The 25,303-nt window shown below is 39.8% G+C and overlaps 1 protein-coding gene and 1 long non-coding RNA gene across 2 annotated transcripts in view; one reads left to right on the forward strand and one right to left on the reverse strand.

Moving 5' to 3' along the window:
- Positions 1-1,318: 1,318 nt before the first annotated feature.
- kiss1ra (KISS1 receptor a) lies at positions 1,319-23,313 on the forward strand. Its single transcript, XM_026148714.2, has 5 exons — positions 1,319-3,416; positions 8,782-8,906; positions 16,502-16,637; positions 16,738-16,976; positions 18,510-23,313. The coding sequence occupies exons 1-5, from the start codon at positions 3,164-3,166 to the stop codon at positions 18,888-18,890; spliced, it is 1,134 nt and encodes a 377-aa protein (XP_026004499.1). The 5' UTR covers positions 1,319-3,163; the 3' UTR covers positions 18,891-23,313.
- Positions 3,977-25,303, reverse strand: part of LOC145421675 (uncharacterized) — a 63,501-nt gene continuing 42,174 nt past the window's right edge. The window contains exons 4-5 of the long non-coding RNA XR_013903034.1: positions 4,403-4,528; positions 3,977-4,217 (exon numbers count right to left, since the gene is read on the reverse strand). This is a non-coding gene — a long non-coding RNA (uncharacterized LOC145421675). The remainder of the gene's footprint in view (positions 4,218-4,402; positions 4,529-25,303) is intronic.

A 25,303-nucleotide genomic window follows, 5' to 3' on the forward strand; every position in this document is an offset into this window, starting at 1 on the left:
TGCTGCCCCGCTCCAAGATGGCCAGTAGGTTGTGTATGTGGACACAGCTGGCTGGAGAAGCTGCATCCCTGAGAGGTTGATGAGGTTGCTGTAATTTTGGTGTCATTACAGTCACATGCTGGCAGGTTATTGTTAGTGTTTCTTCCCTCCCTGTTTCTGTCATGGACCTCGTGTCCTCCCATGTCAACCTGCCTGTCTATCTGTCTCTACACTTTTTTGCTCTCTCGTTCCCTCTCCTGTCTGTTTGTTTGGTTGTGTGTGTGTGTGTGTGTGTGTGTGTGTGTGTGTGTGTGTGTGTGTGTGTGTGTGTGTGTGTGTGTGTGTGTGTGTGTTCTCTAAGCTTCAATTTATGATCTTTTTCTCAGCATGAAGCTAAACTGCTGCTCCCTGAATGTCACCTGTCTTTCTTAAATTTCCCATATCTTCATGTCATGGCTTGTCGGCTTTATCCCTCAGTAGTTGGTGCAGCTCTGCTATTGTTCAGTAAGCTTCTTCTTCATTCCTCAAGCATCCTCACTCTCTAGGACTGTGTCCTCTCTCCCAGACATCTCCCACGCCTTCACAGGTTTGTCATGTGGACAAACTGCCTTTCCACTCTGTATCTTTTTCACATCTGCCCTCACTTCTTTATAATTCCTCTGCCCTTCCTGATTCAGTAACTGTCCTCCATCCATAACCCCATTTTTGCACATTTTCTTCATTCAGCTCCACAAAGTAGTCCCTTCATCTTCTCAGCACACTCTCTTCACTTGATGATACATCACCATCTGTATAACCTGCTGCACATCCTTTCCAGCACAGTCCCGTTGCCTTGCCAATCAAATCTTTTTCTCAACCCCTTTTCTCCTGCCTTAGTGTCCAGCCTCACATACAAATCACTATACGACTTTTCCTTTGCTTTTACCACCTCTCTCCCTGTCATTTGCATGGTCTCTCAGTACTCCCGCCTACTTTCTTCATCTCTCTAAAGTATTCATACTGCATTTCACGGAGACATTTGGTGGTGGTCTCTGGTACACCCTTAGACTCCTCAGGAGAGTGAAAGCTACAACTGAAGCCTTTCCAAAATGAGCAATGCCAGTTTTCTGAAGAAGACTAGAGAATAGTTTTTGATTCATTTCGATTGTAACAACAAATCCAGAGGGATTCAGAGTAATCTCAATGAGGCCATTTCTGTTCATTCTGACTATTTATCAGAAACTGTGGAAACAACAATTTATAGTGTGTATGTTGCTCCCAGATATGAGGTGAATCATACTCCCCCCCTCCCCTCCCTTAGAGTGACAAGCCTCCTGTGTGCCTCTCTATTTCTCCAGGTACGTGTTAGCATTTTTCAAGCCTGGCATGGTTGGGGTGCCTGGGGTTCAGACAATAGCACCTGCATCTGGCAGTGCATGCTGGGCTAGTAGTGTGTGCATAATGTAGATTTGTAATTTGTCCATTTGTACTGGGCAGCAGTCCTGCTGGCATGATCAGTGGTGTGTTTTCTTTGGAGGATTCATTAGCTTTGCAATTTGTACAGTGTTATCACTGGTTGTCACACTGCTTGCATTAGGATTTAACATTAAAAAAGGTTTTCATATCAAATATGACGTTTTAAGACCCAGTTTTACATTTGAAAATAAACCTTTGGAAAACCAGATTGTAGCTAAGTGAGAGGGAAAATCTGTAAATTATTTCCAGATTAATCCTTTCTGATGATAATTTATTTTTCTGGTGTGGAATAAAAGGGATTTTGACCATAGACGGTCCTCGGAGAGAACACATGGTTAAGAAATATAACATCAATATCTTTAGAAACGGCTTCTTTGATATTTGCAGGTTTGTTTTTTTTTTTAAATAGACAGCTTTCTCAATTTAACAGTGATATTCTTGATGTTTCCTGTCTGCCTCTGTAAAGGTATTTTAAAATGCTATCTTATTGTAACTCCATGTGGAGCACGGTGAAATCGGTTGGAGGCTGTTTTTGGCAATTGTTACTAAAAGATTTAGGGATAACGTTGCTAGGAGACCCTTACATCAGCTATTTATCCCAAAGTCATGTAGAAACCCACACACAAACACACTGACACGGATTCAGTGTGTGTGTGCGTGTATCTCCTCTTCCCACTGCGTCTGTGCGTTCTTGCTCATACTATAAAGCTGCAAGCACCTCGTTCACTCTGCTCGCTGCCGTCTCCGCGAAGCATGATTTCTATTCAACTCAGCTCTGCTTAGAGGATGCACAGCAGATGAGGTTTTTTTTGTTCCCAGTTCTTTTTATTAAAAAACAAACCATTTTGTCAGACACAGTTTTGTCAGGGTTAGAGAGCAAATATCAACTCATTTACTAGCCTGTATTTATCTTTTAGTCAAGTTACTATCCTTTCCTCTAAAGGAAAATCCCTGGATGGAAGGTTAGGTGATGGATTGAATTGTGGACCTTACTACAAAGAAGTGGAACAGTGGGGACAAATCAGCTGAAAACCAACTCAAAGAAAAGGAGAGGGAGTTGCAAGTACACTGGATTTGCTTCTGAGTATTTGATGACCGAGCTTGGAGAAGACATCTGTGTGCCTGTCAGCATAACCTCGGTTGTTAATAATTTCCCAGGGCTATTGAAATGGGCGCTTAGCTCTCGAGTCAGAAAAACAGCAAGCTTTAAAGCTCAACGGTGTTGGCAGTGGCAGTTTTCATCCAACAAGCTTCAAAGAAAAGAAGCCCTTTATCCACTCCTGCTCACCTCCTATTTTTTTATGACCTGTTGACATAATTTCTCTATCCTACTTTGAGTCCGACACTTGAGCAGCTTAAGAAGTATTTTTCCATCTTGCCTGACCCCCTTTTCTCCTGAATTGCATCCCTCCACCTTTTAATTTACCTTGCTACCCTTTCACTTTGATTAAACTGCTTGCTATTCACTTCTATTTTGCCTCATCTCGTATCTGGTGTTTTTCCTACAATCTGCCACCCCATATACCTTTCACTGCTCAACTTTTCTCTCATGCGGTCTTCCTGCCAGACTTTTCCCCTCCTTATTATTTGCTTTTCTCTCATTTTCTTTGCCTGAGGGCAGAGAGGACCGCATACTGCACACTCTCTCTCTTCAAATTGGTTCTAGACCTCATACAACCTGCTCACTTACCCGCTCCCGTCCGTCAATTATTCCCCCTCTCCTGTCACGATGTACTCCTCCGAGGAGCTGTGGAACTCCACCGAGCAGGTCTGGATCAATGGATCCGGAACAAACTTCTCTCTAGGAAGACACGAGGATGAGGAGGAGGAGGAAGGAGACAAGCATCCTTTCTTCACGGATGCCTGGCTGGTCCCTCTGTTCTTCTCTCTCATCATGCTGGTCGGACTGGTGGGCAACTCTCTGGTCATTTATGTCATTTCAAAACACAGACAGATGAGGACGGCAACCAACTTCTACATAGGTAAGCTTCCATGTGCAAGTTTGTATTTATGATTCTTGGTAAATGGACAAAGACTAGAAGAAGATAATGATGCATAGGAGATGTGACTCATATGGACAGGAGGGAGATAAACATCAGCTATGTTATTAAACATCTCTTTCGTCTATCCTGTAAAATTTCATCACATGCTCAAGTGGGGATCACGAGAAAGCCAAGTGCAAATTTCCCTGAATATGCATTTGACAGTTTGAGTGCACAGCTCATTGGAAAAATGTCTGTGCTGATTAAAGATTTCACTTTAATTATTAACGACAATGCCAGGTGCTCAAACGTGTCATTTAACTTAATGCAGATGTCTTTTTTGAAACAAGAGAAAATTAAACATTTTTTAAAAATAATTATCTGCTGTTTTGGGACCAGTGCAACATGGAATCTAAAATTTATCTGCACCAGAAAAATATTTTTCTCACTCAGTGGTTCATGGTTTGAAATATGCATCAGTTATTTGTCGCTATGTGCAGAGGTTATTTGCAAATAAAGCTCCAAGGATTCATGATATTAAATTCATCAATACAAAAGAGTAAATCATGAATTCCATTTTTATTTCAGCGTGTTTCATTTAACAGCAAAAATATCTATCCTGAAGAGACATCAACTTAAAACTGAAATCTACCTTTAAATGCAAATTTGAAATGTAAAAAATGCTGGCAGAAGGAGGTAGGTGTGTTTCCATCTACATTTAGCCAAACTCTATGAAGGACAAGGTCATGGCAACAGGTGGTATTCAGCGGATGCTGCACTCCACAAAAAAGGGCTGGGGGTCTGGGAGGGAAACAAGGCGAATGTTATTAAAACATTCAAATTAAAGAGATGCTGAATCCTCTGTGCCAAAAGTCTGAAACAAAAGAAAGTCAGCAGCAAATCTGGAAAGTTGGAAAAAGTCAAGTGCGATCATTAAATGTAAAGTACACTCTCCTTTCAACAAGAGACACAACAGAACCACTCACTGATATAACACTGCCAAGCTGGTCCAGCACTGGGCTAGCCAAGTCCTCTCTTCAGTGCAGTAGCCAGTGCTGACTGCCAAGTGGAGACAGCTGTACACTGGCTCCACAGGACACAAGGGATTGTATCTGAGTCAGGGAGAGAGCAGGGGACACAATCACACAACAAAACCTTCCTCTGTCCTCCTGCCTGTGACCCGGAAGTCAAACACAAAACGCTGAATGATGCTTTAAGTCCTTAAAAAAACAAATACAGGGGACAAAGGAGAGAGGAGGCATTGTTTTTGTTGTTTAATATAATCAAACCCTTCCTGTGTGAGTGCGATTCAAAAGTTATATCTTGTTACTCTGTGCCAGATGTCTTATTTAGTTGAGGTTGCTTGAACGTGATCGCTCCAAGGCCTGTTTACTCACTTTCTCCACTCTCAGCTCTGATGGGAGGGACTACCGCCCAAGGAGAGGAGTTGAGGACGTGCAGTTTGAGAAATGAGACACTACCTCAGTGAATATGGCTGAGAAGAAAGACTTGGATGCTTAAATGTCCCAGACTGCAATACCCCTACATGACCAGCAAGAAAATCATGTCAGGGCAAGATTTCAAAGATAACCACATATGCATGGTTTTCTGCTTGAGTCATACATCAGCTTAAGTCTGTCCATAAGGATGTTTAATTAAACAATGCTGCTGATGTTTTTATCTGCTTCAATACCTCTGCTCTTTTGTGAAGTTAACCTTTTATTTGAATCACATTCTTCACAAGTACAGTCTGCGACTTGACTGGTGAAATTTCTTTTTGCTGGTTTGTCAACTCAGCCAAGCAGGCATTTGCACTTACACTAAAGCCAGCATTAACTGTACTTATGAAAACAAATGAGACAAACACACTTTAATGGAAGGTGCAGGTGTTCAGACATGTCCTGAGTCCCAACTGAGTGCAGATTATTTCTAAGACCATCCACATTATGAGAAAAAAATCTAATTAAAGTGGTATAATAATGATCATGTTGGAAGTGCTTTGGGATCCTCGTTGCATACAGGTTGGAATTATTAATTTCTGCAAGCAAGCAGTTTTCATGGTTCAGTAGACCCCGTAGCTTAAAATCTGCTTCCCTTTTCTGTGTGTGTTTGCAAAAGGTTTTCTTCTTAGCAGATAATGCTCAGGGGATTCATATGAAAGGAATCAAAGAAAAAAGGATTTCTTACTACGTGTTTGCTGTCTCCAGTGTAGTCAGAGCTTCGGTGGACATTTAAACCATATGATTTATGTACTGCTAATTGTTTAATTGTGGTTGGTCACAATTGTAACAGTTAACTTTGCCTGAGACAGCTCGGAAGTGACATGACAAGACGAGTGAGATGGAGGAAAAAGTCAGAATATAAGTACTTGTTTTGCAAAAATATGAATTAATCATGAAGCAGACAAAGTCAGTGGCTTTCGATATCATTAGTGGTGAGGGTGTGTGAGTGGGTAAGTGCTTGGTACTGTGTGGCGAATGAAACAAATCATACAGAAATGCCTGTGAAAGAAAAGCTCCACTGGGACTGAGGAAGTGTGGAGCTTTACAGCTAGGAGACACAAATGATGCACTCTAAGTGGACGAGGCAGACAGGCAAGCAGATTATCCCAAAGGACATGGGTGTAAATATTTCATTTTAAATGTCACATAAAGTAAGATAAGAAGGGGGGAAATAATTCAGCCCCTGCCGAAGGTGTAACTTTAAAATGAACCATCTTCAATTTTATGGTAGCTTCATTTTCAAAAGACACAGAATATCAACCAAAAGTCAAGAAAAACACACATTACATAAAAGTTATGCATTCATTTTCATGCCATTTAGTGAAATAAGTATCTGATCCCCAAGAAGAACATGATTTAGTACTCGGTGGGAAACCCTCGTTGACAACCACAGCACGTTTCTTGTAGTTGGTCACCAGGTTTGCACACATCTCAGGAGGGAGTTTGGTCCACTCCACTTTACAAAAACTCTCTAAATCCTTTTACAGTGAGGGGACACTAATGATATGCTCCTTTGTAGACGAGCCAGACAGGCACAATGGACACATGCATAAATATTTTACATGGAGAGTTGCACAGATTTTCAATGTCTGAAATAAAGTAACATAAATCAGTGTCCAATCATGCTCCGATCTGCTACCTCGTCTGGTCCTTAAAGCACCGAGACTTGCAACCTGTGTGATTATTCTTTTACTGTTTAAGTCAGCACGCCGGCTAGAGCTGTGATGTCTACTGTCGCTTGAAGAGAAATGCAAAGGTGATTGATTTACTGGATGAGCACACAGAACAAACAAACAAAATATAATTTCAAAAATGGCTTGTCACAGGCATTCACGGAAATGAGCTCATTTGTTGCGTAAATGTTGCAGTTCGGTGATTTACTGCAGAAATGATTTGCGTCTCTCTTTGCACAGTGCATTGTGGATATGACGAGAATTTCATGTTGGATAATATACCTCAAAACCGCAGCATGGAAACAGCTTAATATTCAGCAACATTTCATTAGGGCCTGCACCATCTGCCTATCCTCTCGACATAATGGTTCAGTAGCTACACTGTGATTAGATCAACTAAAACAAAAGGAAGTAGTGTGTGGCATATTGGAATGATGAATAAATGAAGACAACACCAGAAGCAGGCTATAAAGGTTTAACCAAGCTCCAACTTCTGCTTGGTGTGTGTGTGTGTGTGTGTAGGTGTACTGTATGACCTGCCGGCAGTCAAGTAACAGCTTGAGTCTTGATTTTCTAAAGGCATCATCATGTAAATACATTTTCCTTCTGAAGCAGACTATCAGTACCTGAAAAAATGTGCCAGTTTTATATTTCTTACCTTTAAATTGGAAGCTTTATGCATTTTCCTGTTTCTGGCGTGTGTTTTAAGGTCAGTGCATATGTTTGTTATATGAGCCAGAAATTCTGACTTATTTCAGAAAGTCAATAAATTTGCGTGCTGAATCGCGGTGCAACATTAAGATTATTTTGGATTATGAAAACTTGCTAAGCTGATCTAGTGTTCAAGAATGAACATTTTTTAACGACTCAATACAGCAAAACCCCAAAGAGGACACTAAACACTTCACTCAAAGCGCTACAACCTTTATAATAGCTGTATTTTCATGCGGTCATGTGAAAAAGAAAGTTTTCACTGGAGTCTGTGGAGTCCTGTGAAAAACTAAACACACCCCATATTTGTAACCTGTGGAACCACCTTTAGTAGCAATAAATTGAAGTATTAATTTTCTTTATAAATCTCTCACATGATTGTGGAGGAATTTTAGCTCACTCATGTTTGCAGCGTTACTTCAATTCATTGAGGTTTGCATGTATTTATTTATGCACAGCTCTCTTAAAGCCCCTCCACCGCATTTCATGATTTCATGGTGGTGGATCCTGTTGCGTGACCAAATTTTAGCCAAGCTTTAGCTGTCAGACAGTTGGCTTTGTGTTTGACTCTAGAATACTTTGGCATACAGAGGAGTTCATGACTGACTCAATGACTGCAAGGTACCCAGGTCCCGCAGCTGCAAAACAAGCCCATATAATCACCATCCTTCATAATTGGAATAAGGTATTTGTGCTGATGCATGAAGATGTGGCCCTGTGCATCTTTGGTGTTGTCTGTCCAAAGGATGTTATTCCAGAAGTCTTGTAGTTTCTTCAGATACTTTTTGTAGAGAAGATGCTTTCATCTGGCAGTCCTTCAAAACAACTCGAATCTAGGCAGTATTTTTCTAATTGTATTGTCATGGACTTTAACATTTAAAATGCTAACTGAGTTCAAGATGTAGTTCTTGGGTTTTCTTATGCAATCTGACCTTGGGGTGAGTTTGCTGTGGTGCCCACTCCTGGCAACACAGCCTGACGCTTCAGATTGGCACACAGCTTTTATAGAGGTTGTCACACGTCCTGATGATCACTTAATCAAGTGAGTGTTGAATAGCAGCACCTGGTTGCTGCTTATCCTCTTAATTCCTATGCAAGCAGTAAGGATGTACTTAGTTTTATCAGGATGTTTACAGGACTATGAAAACTTTTCCTTTTTGGATGGCCATGACTGTACACGCCTGCGAGTCTGCAAACTTGCATTAGATTGCACTAAACTTTACAACGCTGCTGTTAGTTCCTAGTAGTTGATGTTACTGCAAACAGGACTGCGTGCCTCCATATCCATTTTCCCACAGATGGTTTAAAAAGACTTGTTATGCAAAAGAAGAAAGGTGGGATGATAGTTAGAAGTCCTTCTGCTTTTTCCAGGATTGTTGAAGAATCCATGCCACTGGCTTCAAGCGTTTTCAGTTAAACACTGTTCTGCAGACTGTACAACATTCATCAAATACAGCGTTATCTTTTCTCCCTGTGCAGCAAACCTGGCCGCCACTGACATCATCTTCTTGGTGTGCTGCGTCCCCTTCACCGCCACCCTTTACCCCCTCCCTGGATGGATCTTTGGCAACTTCATGTGCAAATTTGTCGCCTTTCTGCAACAGGTAATATCTTTTGAACCACTTCAACTATTCTGTTTCTCAGCTCAGAAATGTGCTTTCATGTGAATATTATATTTTCAACACTTCCCTTAAAATGATCTTGGATTCTTTAACTTTCTCACAGTAACAGCATTCAGGGCTTTAACACTCCCACTCCCATGAGAACAGTGAGCCAGCTCGGCGTTGTCACAGAAAAATCAATCTATATAATCCTGTGAAGGTGGTCACAGTTCATCCTCATAAAATTACAGTTCTCAAGAAAGCTAATCCAAAATAAGCCATTGTTGAATTTAGAGTTTCTTCAAAAATGACAATGAAAGTAGGTCGAACTCTACAGCTTTAAAAGTCAAACGTGTCGAGATGTGTCATACACAGCTGACAGAGAATAATAACAGTAATCAGCATCAGTCACAAGAAGGAGGAGACACAAAAGAGAATAACAGAATCTTCTGTTAAGGAGATGAAGATGTTACGTGATACGATGCTTCCATAGACCCAGACATTAATCAAGATTTAAAGGGGCTACTGAACACCGTGTGCCAATGAAAAAACATTATTTTCGTGGGATCCTTTATAATATCTAATCCAGGAATTCAAAACAGATTTCAGCCACTTAAATCAATCATGCCTCTCAATTGTTTTGTTTGATTAGTGAGAGGCCAAAAAAAGTATAACAGATATTCAGAGTGTCATAATAAAATAGGTTTGCACAGCTGCTGTTGGTTGGAATTATCAAAGGCACTGACTGACGGTGAGGAGCTGCAAACTGGGTAAAAAGCCATTTTCACCTTTCATGCATGGAACAAACCACAACTAAAAGCCTGTGCAGCAGACAAACCACCTAACAAAACAAAAAGGAAAACGACCTGTAGACAGTACGACAAAAGCTGCCTGTCATGGCTTCAGCTGCACTATAAATTGTTGCTCTAAATTTGGAAATGTGGATGGAATAGCACAACAATCCTTAACTTGGAAGTGTCATCTGCAAGATTTTGAACTTATCTGTTATTGGCACATAGTCACTGATGGAAACTGTGTGAAAACAACCTGTGAATTCAGTGTTGGAGAATATTACTAAACTATCCTGCCACTTAGTAGCAGTGCAAATAGCTACAAACACCATTATCATATCAAGTGTCTAGTTATGCACTCACCAGACAGAAATACTTTTTGTTTGGAGTCATATTTCCATGCAGTTGATAATTGTTCTCTTTTAATTCTAGTTTACTCAAAACCCTCCCCCGAGGAAAATATCTAACTCGATATACTGACACATGATACATCGAAGCAGGAAGAATGTTAGAGGCAGGAAAAATGGGAATGAGGATTTTAAACATTGAGTCTGACAAGGGCGAAATTATGATGGCAGGACGTCAGAGCATCTTCAAAAACTGCAGCTGTTGTGGGGTGTTCTTGATCTGCAGAGGTCAACATCTATCAAATGTGGTAAAGGAAGGAGCCATGGTGAACCAGTGACAGGGCAGCAAAAACTCACTGATGCACGTGGGGAGAGAAGGCTGACCCGTGTGGTCCGATCGAACAGATGCTACTGCAGCTCAGATGGCTGTAAAAGATGATGCTGGCTCTGATAGAACAATGTCAGTGCCTTGCAGTTGATTGTGTATGGAGCTCAGCCAAAGACCAGTCAGGGTGCCCAAACGGATCACCATCCACTGCCAAAAGTGCCAACAATGAGCACGTGAGCATCAGAACTGGACCACGAAGCAATGGAAGAAGGTAGCCCGGTCTGATGAATCACATTTTGTTTTACCTCACGTGGATGGCCGGCTGCACATCCATCAGGGGAACACCTGACACCAGGATGCACTATGAGAAGCAGCCAGTGGAGGCGGTGCGATGCTTTATGTAATGATCTACTGGAAACTTTGGGTTCTGCCATCTATGTGGATGTTACTTTGATATGTACCACCTGGACAAACAAATCTGATCCGTGGAGCCCCCACCTCTCAGCTTACAGGACTTAAAGGATCTGTTAGTAACATCTTGATCCCAGATACCACAGCGCACCTTCAGGGCTCTATTGGAATCCCTGCTTTGATTAGCCAAGGCTATTTTGGCAGGTAATCATAATGTTGTGCCTGATCGGTGTATATCCAGCACAAATCAACAAACTGAGAGATGTAGGAAAGTAGGGTTAGAATAAAAGGCTTATATTGAAGAGCTACAGGGGATAGGATCTAAAAACAGCTGGAGCACAGTGAGTGATGCAGAGCTACACAAAGAGATGACTCAAGAGGAATAATGGCCAATTTTAGATAATGTTTCTCTTTTTTTGTGGAACTTTTTGAATGCGCCAATTACGTCCATGTTTTTTTCTTTCCTTGTACAAGTGCATCACGAGGGGAAGCTGTCCAAGGTATTTTAGCATCGCCCGGCTTATTCACGGAGAAAAGATGTTAAAAACAACATTAAATGCATAGTGTCTGACAACGAGCAGACGCTTTAATTACACTCAGCCTTGCACTAATAACCAGTTCTCTGACTACTCTAATGACAAAGTCAACCGCGAACCAGATACAGTCACTCAGAGAGACCCACAGCTCCTGTTCAGTTAATAAGCACTTTGTCATTACAAGCAAAATCACTTTCCCCAACATTTTAATCTTTAATATTAGAGGCTGATAAAGTATGCAGCAAATGTATTTAGCTTTCTATTTCGTGCGGCAATTTGATTAAATTTCATCTCATTCGACATGCAGGGGATATTCTGTCAAACTTAAAAAAAAGAAACACTTTAAAATTTTTAGATGTCAGCCTCAAAAAAAAAAAACCTCAAGAAAAACATAGGCATGATTTGATTAATGGATGTGAGCAATCAGACTACGTGGTCTGTGAGTGTGTCTTGATGACTAAGACCAAGCTTTTTATTCTGAAAGCAGAAAGCGTCTGTCAAACAAGACTGTCTGTCTCGTTTTCCTCTCTTATCAGACAACCATTTTCTCATCTCAAACCTTCAAGTCAGTTTCTATTATGCTAGCCTACCATCATTTATTATTGCATACAAGGGAGAAAGGTAATTAGGTGACGAGATAAGAGAAGTGGCCACTCTCTTTGCTTTAATCTCTCAAATTTCTCCAAGAAATAAGAGCTGTTAGTGTTATTAGTGTCTTAAAATTTCCACAGTTTAATGAAAAAAACAGTTGATGGGTAACAGTGGGTGATGCATTCCTGCTGTGTTTACATCCAGCCTCTGTTAAAGGATCGTGATGACAGATTACCCAACTACTGCTTGTCGGATAGTACAGTTATATTGTAGAATAGCAGGGAATGTCTAGGGGCTTTATAGGATTACTGGTCAATACCAATTCCATCCAACCGGCCATCCATTTTCTTTCGCTTATCCAATTCAGGAGCCTGGAGCTGATCCCAGCTGCCATAAGGTGATAGGCAGCGTACACACTGGACAGGCCACCAGTCTCACAAAGGGCTAAGATGGAGTTACAGACAACCATTCACACTCACATTCACCAATTCAATTTCAAACCACAAATTAGATGTGTTATTGCCCACTTAGGAGAAAGTTTGTGTAAAAATACCATCACACTTCATCAAAGGTTCCTGCCCTGTTGTGCTGTTTGAAACTAAATTAAGGAAGCAAGATTACATTGCTAGGGTGGGATACTGCTCCTTCATCTTTCCAGTCTAATTAGCAGATGTATTTTCATGTCCAGTTATTACCAGGCTGAAGATTAGTCTGAGAGGAGCATTGATTACGTTAAATCAAAGATCTCTGCAGGAAACTTTTAGCTCTTCACAGACTTTAGTCAACATTTAATCTGCCTGTTATTTTCTTGAATCATGTATTAATGAAAGTTTTCAAACCTTTTAAAGTCCAAGCTGTATGTGAACTTCAGAAGTTTTATGCGTTTTAAATCTGGAGGAGATTAAAAAAATACTGAAAACTGCTGTTGGGAGGTACAGCGGTGCAGTGGTTAGCACTTGGGTTCAAACCTCCTTGTTGGCTGGGCGTTTCTCTGTGGGATTCCCCATTTGTCTGCAGGGGTTTCCCTCTGGGTAAGCTGGTTTCCTCCCACAGCCCAAAGGCATGCACATTAACTTCTGGGTGTTTCTAAACTGACTGAGGTGTGGATATGAGAGTGTGTGCTTGAGAACCCTGAGATGAACTGGTGAGCTCTCAAGGGCGTGGAACTGCCTCTTGGTCTATTTCTATTTTGCACAGGACCCAGCTGATGGACAGATGGATATTTGAGAAGCTAAAATCACAAAATGGACTGGTATTGATGATTTTTTTCAGATGAATAAAAGTAAACTGTCCCTTTAAATGTATCTTATATATAAATATTAGACTGCAGATCTCAAATACTTTAAGACACTGATGTAAACAGCTTTATCTGAAGCTTATGGCTGAATGTTAGGAGAATATCCCCCGTGTAGCCCTATGATTTTAATTACCATGTTTAAACTGAATAAATAAAAAAGATTAGGAAGCTTAAAGAAAACAGATTCTTATTATTTATTCCTCCCTCATTTTCTTCCGTCATTAAAAAGAAATAAAACTATAGTAGAATAGAAATTATGAGCTACTAATATACCAGACATCTTAAAAAACAAAACATAGGAAAAATGGTATCCATTTCCTCAGCCGCCTCAACACTGAACTTATGATGACCCCTTTCTCTCTCTCTCACCATATCTTTTGAAATCCTGTGGTCCTGGTGCACAAAACCTCTGGAGGGTAATGTGAGCTGGCTTCGTAGTCGCAGATGAGAGGTGGCGAGAGAAACAGGCAGACACATAGACAAAAGAGGGACAAAATTAGATCCTATTTGTAAAAGAGCATAGAGGGAACTTCAGACCCCTCATTTTTCACCCTGCTCCACATATTTCAAAACAAAAATGGATTAGTTTGCCTACATACAACCCACTAAGACCCACAGAGGTGATGTATCCAAAAGGAACAAAGATGGTAGAAAGTGTTAGGCTTGCTTTCTGTGTCATCCTGCTCCATTGAACATCAATGCACAGTTGCATATGAAACAAGAAAAGCATCTGTTTGAGGCTCTTTTTTTTTTTTTACTCTAGAACACCACTATAAGTCCTAGTGGAAATATTGATTCGATTCAATTCACTTCATTTCTCAATGTGCTTTATGTTGCAAGAACGTCAATTACACAGAGAACCTCCCCCAAAGAAATCAAATACAAATGCCCCCCTGTGAGCAAGCACTTGGTAACAGTGGGAAGGAAAAACTCCCTTTTAACAGGAAGAAGCCTACGACGGGACCAGGCTCAGGGAGGTGCAGCCATCTGCTGCAACTGGTTGTTAGTGAGGGGAGGAAGACAGGATAATAAGCACACTGAGGATGAGAGCCAGAGGTTAATAATAAGTAATGATTAAATGCAGTCATTTAAAATTTTGTGTAAGATGGAAAATTTGTCAAACTTTAATGTACGAGTAAAATTCTATATTTGGTCTTCAATTACAATTCTTCTGATTAGCTCAAGTTTAATTGAATCAAGCATCATTGAACTCCATTAAAAATGAAGTTGGATGATTGCTTCATATGCTAATGAAAAACACCCATCACAAATGCTGCCACCTCTGCACTTCCTCTGTACGCGTCCTCTCCGGTTCTATCCCTCGCTCTTTACCATTCTGAATGATCTGCAGCTTAAAAGCATGCAAGCCCATTAGTAAAAACTGGAGAGGGAGTCTGAAATAAAGGACAAAAAAGCTGCTTGAACGTCTGCTTTCTAGAGAGCAGCGATTAAAATATAAAGCAAAAAAAACAACAACAAAAAACAAGTTTGCAAGACACTATAAGAAAAGCGCTTCCTCTAATAGCTTGTCAGCAAACTGTAAGAGCTCTTGTAAGAAACACATTTGTGTCAAAGTTAGTTAGGTGCAGGACTCAAAACTGGTGAAAAGTGAAAGGGGTTTATTTACAGATGCACACCAGGTGAAATATATACAGCAACAGGGGAAGGCGGCTCCAGGGAATCTAAGGGGAGAATGTCCAGGGCAGGGAAACCTTCACACTCCTCTTCACACAGTCCATGAGTCACAAAACCTCCAAATCCAATCCAAGAAAGTTCACTCACACTCACTCACACCCACTCAGGGTCCACAGGGCAGGAGAAGCAGGTAGGGATAGGGAAGACTGCACAAAAAGAACAGATTAGGGAGAAGCACTAGGAAACACAAGGAACTCACTAGCCAAGCAGGGTCTACACTGACACAAGTTAGCACAACGATTCAGCAAGGAAGCAGACTCCACTGAGGGTAATAATCTGTGATGATTGGCAGGTGAGGGATCACAGCAGATGGGTGACAGGTGAGTAGAGCTGAGTAGGCGAGGACAGAGGTGGGGAGCATAGTCTGACTCCACCCTGGCGAGAAAGAGTGAAACAGCAAAAAACAACAACAACATCCTAGAGGTCCTTGAGGCCGTGGCAATGTGTATGTTTGACTGTTTAAAATGAATATATTTCAGGTGCGTTGGCATTTTAATGTCTCTGTTTGGTTTATGGATCCAGTGTTAAGCCAATTTCTTCTCCTCCTATTCAGTTTGACCAACCAGACCATGGCATCTTTCTTTGAGACACCACCACTGCCTAACTTACATCAAGGGATACTCTTTTGGAACACGCTCTACATATTTCTGCAACTTTTCCACAAATGTGCAATATGAAATAATGCCAAACATGATCATTTCTTTTAATTTTAAGCTAGTTTTAAATTTGAGTCTTTCCACTGAACACATAGCTGTGTTATGGATTTATCTGTGGTGCTTGTGGGGATATCTTCTATGAAAGTAGACTAGAAAGATTACATTTGAATTTATTTTTCGGTCATTTATCCCAGTTTTGTTTGCTAGTCTGTTTTCCCTTTGTATGCTTACTCACTATTTAGTTGTTTTTCTTCTTTCTTGTGGGTGATGTAACATTATAAAGCACAGATGGAGCAGAATGAGGACTCAGCTGTCTAAAGCTATTATTTTTGTTAGCCAAGCTAAATAGACTTTATTTAATATATTTCTGCTTTTCAATTTTCTTGGTTCACAGCTGTATTGTTAAACATCTGAGAGTCATAAATAATATTTCTTCTCCTTTCCTAAAGCACAATAGCTTATGTACCTAGAATCACGTCCATTATTATTTGGACAATGACACATTTTGTAATTTCACATCTATACACCACAGCTGAAGTGCAGACTTTCAGCTTTCATTCAAGGGATTTAAGAAAAGTATTAACAGTTTAAGATATACATCCCTTTGTATTCATAGCCCCCATTTTCAGTGGGTCAAAATTAATTGGAAAATTGACTCACAAGCTGTTTCATGGTCAGGTGACCCCAGATTATCCCATCCTCTGAGTAATATTTGATTATTTCATAAAATAATAAAAATAATCTCTGCACGATCACTTTTCTTCTCCAAAAGGAAGAAAAGTTTTTTTCTTTTTGGAGAAGAACCGTTTTTGCTCACACAAACTAATTTGAATAAGACAGCATCATAATTTATCTTTAATTCTATTATCTTTTCATGTATTTGTCATTTATGTTAAGCACTTTGAGTTTACATGTAAATGAAATGAGCATCGTCTTCATTTGTTAGGTGACGGTGCAAGCCACCTGCATCACCCTGACTGCCATGAGTGGAGACCGCTGTTACGTGACAGTCTACCCCCTGAAATCTCTTCGGCACCGAACCCCCAAAGTAGCCATGATTGTCAGCATTTGCATTTGGATCGGTACGTCGTGTCATTATCGACTGACTCGTTAAAAATAGTTGCGTATGTGTATAAAATTTAAAATGCCATCATTTCACCTAACCATGTTTCTCCTCTTCAGGTTCTTTCATCCTCTCTACACCAATTTTAATGTACCAGCGTATAGAGGAGGGCTACTGGTACGGCCCGAGGCAATACTGCATGGAGAGATTTCCCTCTAAGACGCATGAGAGGGCTTTCATCCTGTACCAGTTCATTGCTGCCTACCTGCTGCCTGTGCTCACTATCTCTTTCTGCTACACTCTGATGGTTAAGAGGGTTGGCCAGCCCACTGTAGAACCTGTAGACAATAATTACCAGGTAAGGGCAGGTGTTATATCGGTGCCTCACAAACACAGCCACTAATGCACAGAGATATTATTGTCACCAGCTGCTGCTAATTTTCAGCCAATTAAAAGTTTAAAATCTCTCTTCTCTTCTCTTCTCCTCTCTTCTCTTCATGTCCCCGTCTTTGAAAATGTGTTTTAAAACTTCTTTAAAGTGGCTGCAGTCAACTCTTTATTTTATAATTTTCTTCATTTTATAATTTTTTATTGTGGCTTTCTTTTTCAATGTGGAACCTATTCATAAAAAAGAGCAACTGCATTATACCTGCCAACTTCTGCACACGAGTGTTACAGGAAGACAAATTATTGCCTTTGTGTCAACACAAAGAGATCTTACACTTCACTACATTTTGGGAACATGAGCAGGTAGACCTGCTGTGGACAGAGTGGGAGTAATGTTCATCACTACAGGTGCTATATTGAAAGTGCGACAGGATAAAGTAGAAAACAATTATGGGCAATTATGTTGCCAAACATTCCCACTCAGTGTGGTAGTGATTTTTTTAAGCACTAATGCCCTGATCAATAATTTACACCAATATAGGAAAGAGAGTGAAACAAATATCCTCTAATATCAATGGATAAATAGGTTGCAATGCATTGACAACCTCAAGGGGAAATAAAGTCTTTAATACAGTCACACTAGGAAAAGTAGTGGTTGGTGACCCAGCACGACAAAGGTCTGCAACCACTCTTAGTCAGTTGCTGTCTCTAAAGCAACTTTGGTGCATGAATACATGAAATAAAACCACAACAAGATAGAACTGACTTACTAAGACACTGAAAGGGGTCAAGCTGGCAATTACATGCAATCTATCTGCGATAATACACCAATTAACTCTGTGAAATCTGTGAAAACCGCTAACCTGTGGAACTCTGTTGCAAATCTGATGCAGTCTATGTAGACAGAAAATCACAATAAAGAGAAAATCTCATTCACTGCTTATATTCAGTGTCCAGCCAGAATGTCACAGATTTGAAACAGAAATGAAGAAATGTCCACAGAAACATTGATGTAGTTGCTGCTGGTCAGTTTTGTCTTTAGAATGAATCGAATATAACCAGGATACAATAAACTGGCAACCGAATAAGTTGAGTCTCCAATTACAATGATTCAGTTTAATTTTAACTGATCCCCTATGAGCAAGTACTTGGCGACAGTGGGAATGACAAACTCCCTTTTAACAGGAACAAACCTCAGTGTAGTGGTTCCCCAGTACTTTGTGTGTTGCATGCTCAACCTCACTTACTCACCGAGTCACCAAGTGCAAAAAAGTGCAATCACCTGGAAACCACTGATGGTTCTTCTTGGTCCCGAGGACGTTACATTCTTATTTACTCGAATAAGAGATTCTGTAGCTACCCGAAGGAGCGTTTCTGTGTCCTTTAGTTCCTTCTTTTGATAACTTTCTGTTTTGATTGACTGTTATCACTCTGGTAACACTGTTACATATTCTAAATATTGTCAAAAACATTACAAAGAGGGTTCCTTGTTTTGTCTCTTCAGGTGAATCTCCTGTCTGAGAGAACAATCAGCATCCGGAGCAAAGTTTCCAAGATGGTGGTAGTGATTGTGCTTCTCTTTGCCATCTGCTGGGGGCCCATCCAGATCTTTGTCCTCTTCCAGTCTTTCTATCCTAACTACCAGCCTAACTACGCCACATACAAGATCAAGACGTGGGCCAACTGCATGTCCTACGCCAACTCCTCTGTCAACCCCATAGTTTATGGCTTTATGGGAGCTAGTTTCCAAAAGTCTTTCAGGAAAACTTTTCCCTTCCTGTTCAAGCACAAGGTCAGAGACAGCAGCATGGCTTCCAGGACTGCCAATGCTGAGATTAAGTTTGTTGCTGCGGAGGAAGGCAACAATAATAACGCGGTGAACTGATCCCGATCATTTAACATAAGAAGGATACAGCCAGTTTTCTAATGTGAACCATGAAAAAAATAACACTAATTGTGTGTAAACGTCCTCAAAGAGCAACTGATCTGAAAGAGACACTGTTTGGCAGCCGGGATGTATTTATATCAGTGAATATAACTAATGAAATGATGTGAGGAAACTCAGACACATAAAACAGATGGGCACTAACAGTATTTGGCACAATATGTTACCTGTTCCAACTGCCAAGGCTGGCAATGCTGGCACATGTCTGCCAAACACCAGGTCTGAATAACACAAAGCTGAACACACCAGATGACAAAAGAGGAGAGTTTGGCCTGAAAGCTGCAGGCAGGACATTTAATCCCTGTTTGATCTGATGAGGTCTGCAGCTCTAGAATAAACTGGACCGAGGACAGATGATGATTATAGATATCATATGAAATGAAACAACACTGAATGTATATTTGAATTTAACACTCTTGACTAAATGGCAGTTGGCTTGTTTTATTTTTGTTTGTTTTTTTGCTAGTTTTTCTGTGGTTGACATTTACGTCTTCGTTGGAGAAAAAGAGAATAATTTAACACTTTGAGTATGCGTCACTCCGAAGAACAGCGAACACTGTGACACTGTGTAAATGTTTAAAAGGTGAGCGTTCTTATAATTTCTTTAAGCAATCTTCAGGAATACTTCTCCTGGCTTCTCAAAGGACATTCAAAGCTCTTCTTTGGATGTTCGCTGCCTTTTGTTCCATTTTCTGTCAAAATGATCTCGTGCTGTTTCAGTGGTGTTGATGTCCAGGCTCTGGGGAGGCCAATCCATGACTGATGGTATTTCATTGTGTGTTTTTCTATCGAGGTGTGCTTTGAATGCATTGGCAGTGTGTTTGGGATCATTGTCATGATGAAAAATGAAGATGTTTTCAGTCAGATGTTACTTTATAGTGGATTAATATCTGATAATACTTTTCTTTGTTAATAATTCCATCAATTTTGAAAAGATCCCCGACACCCCTGACTGAAATGTAGCACCACACCAAGTCTCCACCATGTTTTACAGATGGTTGTAGACACACTTTGGTAATGGTTTCTTGACAGCTTCCCTTCCACTCAGACCATTTCTAATGAGGCTTCAGTGAGCAGTAGATGGGTCAACTTAAGGGTCAGATGCATCTCTTTAAGGTCCTCTGTCAGGTCATTTCTTAGAACATGATAGGACTCTACTTTTTTTCAGGTCTGCAATTTTTTATTTTCTTCTCCACTAGCCCTAACTCACAGTTTTTAGAACACACCAAACACTATGCCAAGATATGGCAGGTTTTCAGCTAATAGTTCTTTGGAAATTGCCTCGTTGGTGCAAAAAAGACTATTTTATGCCTGTGAACCTGTGTTATCATTAGCATTCTTCATAGATTCTACTAAAGAAATGAGAACAATCTGTTTTTGCTACAGGTACTAGCAAAGTGCCTAAATATACACATTTTAAATGGATTCTTTACTAAAATATCTGTTATGTGTTAACACAATAGTGAGTTAGGTGGCTTTTTCATGCTTGAATCCTTGGGAGCAAAATATAAAGAAATGAGGGGCGACTCACAAATTTCACGTAGCGAGGTATACTTGTTATTACACATTTGACAACACTGTTTAAACAAACAGCCTTGAATGCCTCATACCGGTACACTGACCACTGTAACGCCAAATTTGTCAGCTTTCACCAGCTCTCTTATCATACAGCCATGTTAAGGTTCTTATCAATCTCTAAGCAAGACAGCAAATATGCAAAACTCCTCAAATATCAAACTGTTTGTTTAAAAATTATGAGTTTATCTCACTTCTGTTCAGTTTTGTGAGTTTGTGAGTCATGTGGATCCAGATCCACATGACTCACACAAAGATTCATCAATTTTATATACTTCACTACAGGTTACTACATACGTCCATGGTATTATAAGTGAAAATAAAAGGGAATCAGATCGTTTCTTGAGGCAACAGAAGTTAAAGCTGTGCTTTTTTGTTCGTTTAAAAACAACTGAATCCAGCTGAATCGTTTCCGTTGCTGGCAGTATGATGAGTGGTGTGATGGCTAAACCGGGGGTTGTAGTCAGTGAAGTGTAGACAGTGTTTACTTTGCTTTTGTGTCCCATGCACAAACATTCGCACCTTACTTAATTGTGCATTCACAAACACTATAGAAACATGCACGCATGCACACAGGCAAATACAAGCACACATCCACATTTCGCCCACTGCATCTACTTTTTTCGTTAGTGGTATCAGTTGTTACATCTTCTCAGAAAAAAAAAAACACCCTTGCACGATCTTGTCAGACAGACGGCGGAGACGACCTGCTCCATTGTGAGAGTGCACTCTGAAGGAGAAGCTGATGACAGAGCAGCTGTCTGGCAATAGAAATGCAGCCTATCATAGTTAATAAATCTGTAAAGCTGTTAATTAGGGGGGAAAAAACATGCAGGAAGATTTTTCTAACATAGGTTGAACTACATGGCCACCTTAATGCAGCTATAGATAATGTAACCTTACATTATACTGGTCATTAGTAGATGCTAATTACATACTTGCAAGAATAGAGTAGAACACAGCAGAACATGCATCTTGCAGCCGTGTGTCAAAATGTTTGTACTCGTGCTAAAAAAAAAGCACTTTGAGTTTTGTTGAAACAATTTGAGCTGCACTGTTTTAGCAGCAAGTAATTAGTCCTCCATTTGCAATTCAAATTGTACAAAAAGCAGCCAACTAAAGAAAGTGTCACCCACTAATTAGAACAGAAAAAAAGGGTATGGCATGGAGTGCATTGTGAGGCCATTTATTTACGTGAGCACTGCTCTAAAACACATCTTAACATGTTCGAGTTCTGCCGAATGGCTGCATATTGCTCTTTAAAAATCCTCCACATGTATGTATAGCCATTAAGGCAAAAGTCATTAATAAAATTTTCATTACTTATACCACACCATCATTGTGCAGCCTTGACAGCTTCAAACATGCAGGCAGAGGCATGAAAGGTTTTCAGCGGGTCTTCACTGACAAGAAAAACAAGAAATCCTGCAGCACAGAGCCCGCAGAGCTCCAACGTCACGAAATCATCGTGAAATCTTGGATTATGTAGAGACAGAAGACACTGAGCCATCCTATATAAAAAGAAGCGTAAAGACTTGTATTTTAAACTTTTTCTGTTTATCTGAGGTTAACTGATGGAAAACTTTTCATGGTATTATTTTTTTAATTCTTTCCTTTGCACAGCAATGTTTTGCACACATTCTCATGACATTGACACTTTTTATGTCTGTCTGGTTTAAAAATATATTCTGCTTGGGTTCAGCTTGAACTGTCTTGTGAGATGAAATATGTTCAGCTTTAGATGTACATGTGAGCCGCTTTGTTTAAAGAAATGATTGTAGTGAAACAGACAAATGATTTCAGAATTTCTCAGGGTTTTGAAGAATCCTGCCTGCAGTGAGATTAATTCTAACTTTTGAACAGAGGTAGTAATGTAAATAAAACCTTGATTCTAATCATGTTGTTGGTGCCAGCCATGCATTGCTCTATACTGTAGAGATGTTGCTGTAATGTACCGCACAGCTTCTGGAAACATTGTTTTCTTTGGTCATTAAACAAATGAAGAACAGGTTATTGGCTTGTGTTGTGAGTAACTTAGCAAAATTAGTAAAAATGATTACCTGCAGGTAAGATTAGAGGATTAGAGGACAAGCAAGAAAAAAAAAATGCTGAAAAGGTTTTGGTTTTGTTTTTTTGCCCCTTAAGTATTGAACACATGTTAAATCTTTAACATACATACATATTTAACATTCTGGATATTGTAGTATTTTTCTGGTATTTTCATTTTATAAGATCACGTCTCCCTTTTAAAAAAGATTTGATCTTCCGGCATGGTTAGCCCAGGGCCGACTGAAACAATAACTTGGGAATTTGATATCATCCCAGGCCACTCAATTTTATAATCTAACCCTATGGCTTCTTTACAGTTATTAGCAGTGTTAGATTAAAAAGTTCTATCACATTGATTATTACCTTTCCTAAATGCAATGCAGTATGTTACGTATTTAATTATTATTTATTTGTTACATTATTGTTACATTACTTTCTTGTTACTCCATAAAATGGCCTGAAACATATTGTCACATAATTACCAGTTAAGAATATGAACCTGTGGATACAGTTCCACACAAATTCCTATCTTAGTGAGCGTCACATCACTGCTGGTGTTACCTGCTGAAGTTCATACTTTGGCTGCTGGGCTCGGGTCAGCTTTACATTAGCATGTAGGTATCTGTTAAGAGTGGAGGTTCTGTTAGCATTATAATGCAGTTGTTTCTGTCCTGGATGCAGTTTGCCGTCATGTTCTTGTCCTTTTGTGCAGTCAAAATAAAAATAATTTTAACACCGATCTGCCTGGCATTCAGATAACTGAAGAACCTTTGTAATGACATAACTGTAACTGCAACTGAATTTAGTACAGTAACGCGTTACATTACTGTGTTACTGATAAATGTCATGTGATTACAGTAAAGCATTTCTTTGTCACCCGACAAACTCAACACTGGTTTTCGGAGATTCACTACAGAATCATCTTAACCTAAAGAATTCCTTTTCATAATATTAATGCTATATCAGTTGATCAGTAATGCTTAGTGAAATTCATGTTTCAATAGCAAATGAACATATAGGTTTACAGGGGTGAAGAGAGTCTATAACCATGAATGTATAACAGCTGTACAACAAATTAACTAGCTAGTAGCTAAGGTGTTCTTGACTGACCTGGTCTCTGACTGGTGCATTTCTCCTCCAAATGTACTTTTTCTTGTTTTATGGATCATCTATCTATATAGTGGGTGCATGTTGACTGTCTTTCCCAGAGAGAGTAACAGAGAAAGAGGCTGCGAAGAGGCTGTGTTTGCTCACACAGAAGAGCAAACAGTCTCCACACATCCGTCACCCCTGAGAGGTCTGTCAACTCAATACTGCTTGCTACAATGTCACTGAACAAGCTGACAGTTCACAGCAGGGCTAAAATAACTATCAGGCCACCAGTGCTCCTGATGTGCAGTCTACCACTAACTGTAAATAAATAATCAGGCCTAAAGTTGTTTTGTCCTGAAAATAGACTGGCAGATTCTTAAAACCACCACATTGAATCCTCTCAGAAATATCTCAGTTACCCCTGGATGGATTGTCATAAAATTTGGTACAGGTATTTCTGCTTCCTATAAATAACCTCGATAGACCTTAAGGACCCAAAAATGTGATGATGAATCACTGCTGCTGTGGTGAGAGAAGGCCTCCAAATTTGCTCATCACCTGACCATTAACTGTTGACCGCAGGATGGTCTGAAGAATATAATAAAGAAAATCGTTATCTTCAAATGTCAGAGATTGAAATGTCACAGGAGCGGTAGCGTCTGGTTAGTTTATAGCTTTCCAGTACAGACAACAGAGGTCAGTCCTAATGGAAAAGTTCACAGAAGAACAGTTTATTGTTGCTTTTTAGATTCAACAAAAATGTAAGAACAGCCACTAACAGATCTGCCTTCTGTGTATCAGTGCAGCTGGTCATGATGACCTTGGTCCTTTTGGCAATAGGTTAACTGACAGGTGTATACCAACTCAAAATTTTAAGGAATGGGAAATAAAGTGGGAGGCAAAAACCCTTAAATATTTAGGTATAAATATAACCAAAAACTATGCCAAACTATATCAAAGTAACTATGGACATATAAATAACAGGATAAGGCAGGATATGGAAAGGTGGAATACATATCTGTTAGGATTTAGTGACAGGATAAATGTGATAAAGATGAATATCTTACCACGATTGCTATATTTATTCCTCTCTCTTCCGATAAGCATACCTCAAACCCAATTCTCAGAATGGGATAAGTATATATCTAGATTTGTCTGGGAAGGCAAGCGGCCAAGGGTACGATACACTACTTTACAGCTTACTAAGGAGAAAGGAGGAATGTCGCTTCCTAATTTAAAAGAATATTTTCGTGCTGCACAGATACGCCAGATAACATATGATGGGGCTCGCTGGAAGGATGTGGAGCTCTCCACACTCAATGTCCCAATTCAAACAAACATGGGTATGAAAAAGATCCCTGAATACGTAACTAAAGACCAAGATAGGAACCCGATAATATCCTTTACATTAAATGTCTGGTATGATACAGTAAAGGAGTTCAGGATTGGCAAAGAGCTTGGTTTGCTAAAATGGATAGCCTTCGATGAAGAATTTAGACCAGGAAAATTGGATCTTGGTTTTAAAAATTGGGATGAAAAGGGAATCACAGCAATTTGTTTATTAATCAAAAAAGGAGAAATTAAAAGTTTTGAAGAATTAAAACGGGAATACAACTTAAAAAACAAGGATTTCTACA

This window comes from Astatotilapia calliptera, chromosome 18 (genome assembly GCF_964374335.1).
Source record: "Astatotilapia calliptera chromosome 18, fAstCal68.1, whole genome shotgun sequence".
NCBI lineage: Eukaryota > Metazoa > Chordata > Actinopteri > Cichliformes > Cichlidae > Astatotilapia > Astatotilapia calliptera.